The 4,268-nt window shown below is 41.9% G+C and overlaps 1 protein-coding gene across 1 annotated transcript; it reads right to left on the bottom strand.

Moving 5' to 3' along the window:
- Nucleotides 1-2,341: 2,341 nt before the first annotated feature.
- On the bottom strand, nt 2,342-3,319 carry LOC102215307 (trace amine-associated receptor 13c-like). Its single transcript, XM_005747338.1, has one exon. The coding sequence runs from the start codon at nt 3,317-3,319 to the stop codon at nt 2,342-2,344; it is 978 nt and encodes a 325-aa protein (XP_005747395.1).
- Between the last annotated feature and the right edge of the window lie 949 nt (nt 3,320-4,268).

The raw sequence follows: 4,268 nt of genomic DNA, 5'->3' as shown, positions 1-4,268 counted from the left end.
CGGGGAGAAAGGGAAGACCTGCAACTGTGCTCGAGAGTCTTCATTTATCTTCTTCAAACACCCCCCACCGTCATTTTTTTCTTTTTCTTTTTTTAAACATGAATGATGAGACTTCTTGTCTTTGTTTTCATCACCTCTCCTTCTTCCTCAACCTCAACTCCTATATATATTCAGCTGGGATTTAATTTAGTTGAGCTTTGAGAAAAGTTTCAGAAATGTGCTATTAACCACTTACTTTGTATATTAATATTAATCTATAAGTGGTCCTTCCGAAACCTTTCGCACCTTGGAATTCGACTGGGTTGATACTGATATAACAATGAAAAACACCAGAATGTTCCAAAACTGTAATTGGAGCTGTGATGTTAATTCCAGAGTAGCTTTGCCGGATGATTCTAGAGTAGTTCACAATTTAAAAAAGACCTAATTTGTATGATGCTGGGCCTTGGTGCTGCCCTTCAGCCCAAGACAACTCTCTCTTTAGGGTCAACCTGTCCTTAAAGCGACTGGTCTTCTTCTGATTGGCTTCCCCTAGCAATCAATATGTTTCAATTAGGATGTTGCAGGGGAGAATGCTGTGCTCAATGCTAGAGATGGACATATCTGCTCTAATGGACTTGATATAGATCTTTGATGATCTGAAACATGTAAGTGAGACAAATATGCAAAAAATAAGAACTCAGGAAGCGGGTAAAAACCTTTTATGGCACTGAATGTGCTGCAGATCAGGAAGGTTGGACTTGATGGTCCTCTCGACTGAGTGGACCACCCCCCTAGGAGCCAAGAGGTCTGATCGGGTGCAGTTTGGTACTCCCTCTAAGAGTCCTCTCTATAGAGCAAATGTAGAAATTCCAAAGTCCCCTCCAACACAAGCAGAAGTTTAAAGTCACTGATGCAGTAGAGGTGTTGATGGGCTTTCTTCACCAGGGTGTTAACAGAGTAGGACCATTTCATCTCCTGGGAGATGTAGCAGATTTTCCTTTTCTGGACTTTGGTGCAAAGTTTTCCATGTTCCAGGAGGCTGTAATGTATTGACTTATTCTGTTTTACAGCAGGAATTTTGAACTTAGATTTTACTTTAATTCATTTCAGCTGCAGTGCGCACAAAGTAAAAGGAGTCCAGCAGGTTATTTGGGAGCATTCATCTCAGTTGATGATGCACTAGCTATAGGAACAGAATAATATGAACACCGTGAATTGCATTCATATGCAACACCACATACTGTGGATCAGTGAAACACAAATTGGGGGTGTTTGTTTATTATTTAGGTATCTGTGTTATCTGTCATGTAGAGAAATCATTTTTTCTTTGCTCTTGTAGAAATAAGCAGCACTTCAGCATTTTTATGCCTACAGATAAAAATGACTCAGTCACAGGTCTGGACTGATATTTGCTGAAATGGTATTTGCCTTGATTTATCCATTAAATCCAACATTTGAATTTTTTCTCTCCCCTGATTCATACACCAAACATTGTTGTATTAAATTCTTATCTTCTCTTTCACGGGGGATAGAGTGCCTCGTATTAGTTAGGCACACAGACGGGAATTCTCTATTACTTCAGTTTAGATTTGTCTGTATTTTTGAGCCACTGTCGAGCTGCTGAGTTTCACAGACCTGCTTCATGCAGACACCAGGAAGTGGCTTTCTTTGTTGCAAGTCTGCATGTAGCAATCTGGATGTGTGATGTTCAACGAACGAACTTTGGTGTCGCTTTTTCCCTCCATTTCTTGAGGGGACGGTGTATTTCACAGTTTGTTTTCACGTTTATTTAAATGAAACGTGGCAGAGACAAAGTCCACTGCAGATCAGTTATTGTTTAAAAACACAGCTGGAAGGACAAGTACATAAAAGCTCCAGTGAAATGCTGAATGACAGTGAGAATAATTAATCAGCATTTGCCACTGCAGAGGGTAAAACACACATAGTTTATCTGAAAAGGCCCGCTGATCAGCCAGTTTAATCATGCATGCATTTATTATATTGCATCACAGTAATCTAGCATTTACTATTATTGCATACACAGCATGTGGCTTCACGTATGTGATATTTTTGTACAACTTGTGGTTATATTTTGCAGTAAACTATGCAGTTTTTAAAAATGTGAGTATTCTGGTAGTGACAGAATTCATCAAGATGGACTTTAGATTATATAGCTTATAGTCATTTGAATGATTTGTAGCTTAGTATTTGCATGTGTATTATTTCCCCAATAGACGCAAGTGTGGTGAACATTGTTTGATCGTGAGGCCACTGTGAAGGATCTCTGTGGAGCAGTGACATAGTTGTTTTTGATTTTTCTTTTAAGAAAAGACTAATGACTGGTTTGTTTTACTGCTGCCTACAGGATCTTGACATCTCTGGAGTGAGGCTGCAGTATTCTGAGGGTGACAATGAGTCTGATAGCTCTTTTAAACCAGGGGTAGAACAGAGCATAAATCACAGGGTTCACACAAGAATTTGTCAGCATTATCCACGAGAATAGAGCGTAATAAGGTAAGCTCATAGAGGTGTCGTCACCTGCAAAGGAAGGATAATAATAAGGGCAGAAGCACATTACAAACACAGCTATCAAAATCCCGAGTGTCCTGGCTGCCTTCAGCTCTGATTTTTTAGCAGCTGGAGCTGCTCTCACAGCTGCCTGCGACCGAATGATACGTACCTGAGAAACAGCAACCACAAAGACCCTCATGTACAGAACAAACATTAAGGCACATGGGCCGAGAAATGAGAAAAAGAGATCTATTGTACCCAAAGCGCGGCTGATGAACACCACACACTCCCCGTGACAGGAGCCGAACCTGTCTGGCCACCCTATGTGCTCCATGAGAATGCAGCCATTGTAGAGAAGAGAGCAGGCCCAGCAGACACAGACTGAAAGCTTCACTCTGTTCACTGTGATCTTTGAGGAATAGAGCAGAGGGTCACAGATGGCTATATAGCGATCTACAGATATGAGCACCATGCTGCCCAGAGAGACAGAGATAAGGCAGTAAGACAAATAAGGACTGAGAGCACACATCAGCCTCCCCAGCAGCCAGCACGTCTCGATGTAGTACAGGCCCTCGATGGGCATCACCAGCAACCCCACCAGCAGGTCAGACACAGCCAGGGAAAGGAGCAGGGTGTTGGTCGAGGTGTTAAGCTGTCTGAAGTGGGAGATGGAGATGACGACAAGCAGGTTGAGCACCACAGTGAGCAGGGAGATGGAGGCCAGCAGAGTGTAGAGAACAACGGTCTGGGAGGTGGGTCGCAGCAGGCGCCTGCAGGAGGAGTTGAGGTTGGGGAAGCAGAGGGGAGGACCTCCAGAGCTATCCATCGGAGAGGAGCGGTGCATGCATGTGCATGCAGTCAAAGGGAAGAGGTTGAACTATTTACCAGGTTGGTCCCTTTATCCTCTTCTAACACCACCCTGTAATTTTTACAGGGACCCAACAAGAGTGATGTAACTCCCCTGACTGAGCATCATCATCTTCAATCTCATCTTCATCCCCTCTGTTTTCTCTGTTGTCGTTACAGTTACAGTACACTTTCAAATAAACTGTACTTTACAAACACTTTAAAAGTTAAATTGTTTATGAGCTGTAGGTTAACAAGCCATTATAAGTACTCCAGGCAAAAATGCTCTAAAAGTTTAACAGGGACTTTCATCACTGTCTTAGAAGTTGCAGCTTTAAACACTAATGGGTCATTAAAGCCCTTTAGTGTTTCACTTAACTGTCTGAAAAGACAGTTATGAACAGGATATAAGAAGCACTTCAAAGTACACTTGTTATCCTGGTTAGCCAGGACTCAAAAGCAAATATTGACACCATTGCTTCTGAAGCCACTATTACTACATCTTTTTGAGCAGTTTGAACTAATGAGTGTTAATTGGTGACTTCAACAGAATTTTATTACATTTTGGGGAGCCTAATCTAACCAGACCAGTGGCTAGCTTCTCATTTACTGTAAAGATGGAAGAGTGGGCTCAGGCTATTCTCCCAGCTATATGTCAGATGGTGTTTTTAGTAATGTGAAGTTACTACTCACTGAAGAACAGTGTGAGACTGCACGCTTAGATCCTATATTATTCCAACAATCATTCACTGACTGAAAACAATTTCGGTCTGAGACCTCCTCCTACACAATCAAGAGCGCAGCAGACAAAACTGGCACACAGTTACATCTTAGGCATCTGATGGTTCTTATCTATATCACATATTGCCAAGCAACCACCTACTGACCAAAATTATCCATTTGTACCACTCATGCATTTATAACACCTT

The sequence above is a fragment of the Pundamilia nyererei genome, unplaced genomic scaffold, assembly GCF_000239375.1.
Source record: "Pundamilia nyererei isolate P.nyererei 1_Seehausen unplaced genomic scaffold, PunNye1.0 scaffold00194, whole genome shotgun sequence".
In the NCBI taxonomy this organism is placed as follows: Eukaryota; Metazoa; Chordata; class Actinopteri; order Cichliformes; family Cichlidae; genus Pundamilia; species Pundamilia nyererei.
This window is presented reverse-complemented; position numbering and strand designations above follow the sequence as displayed.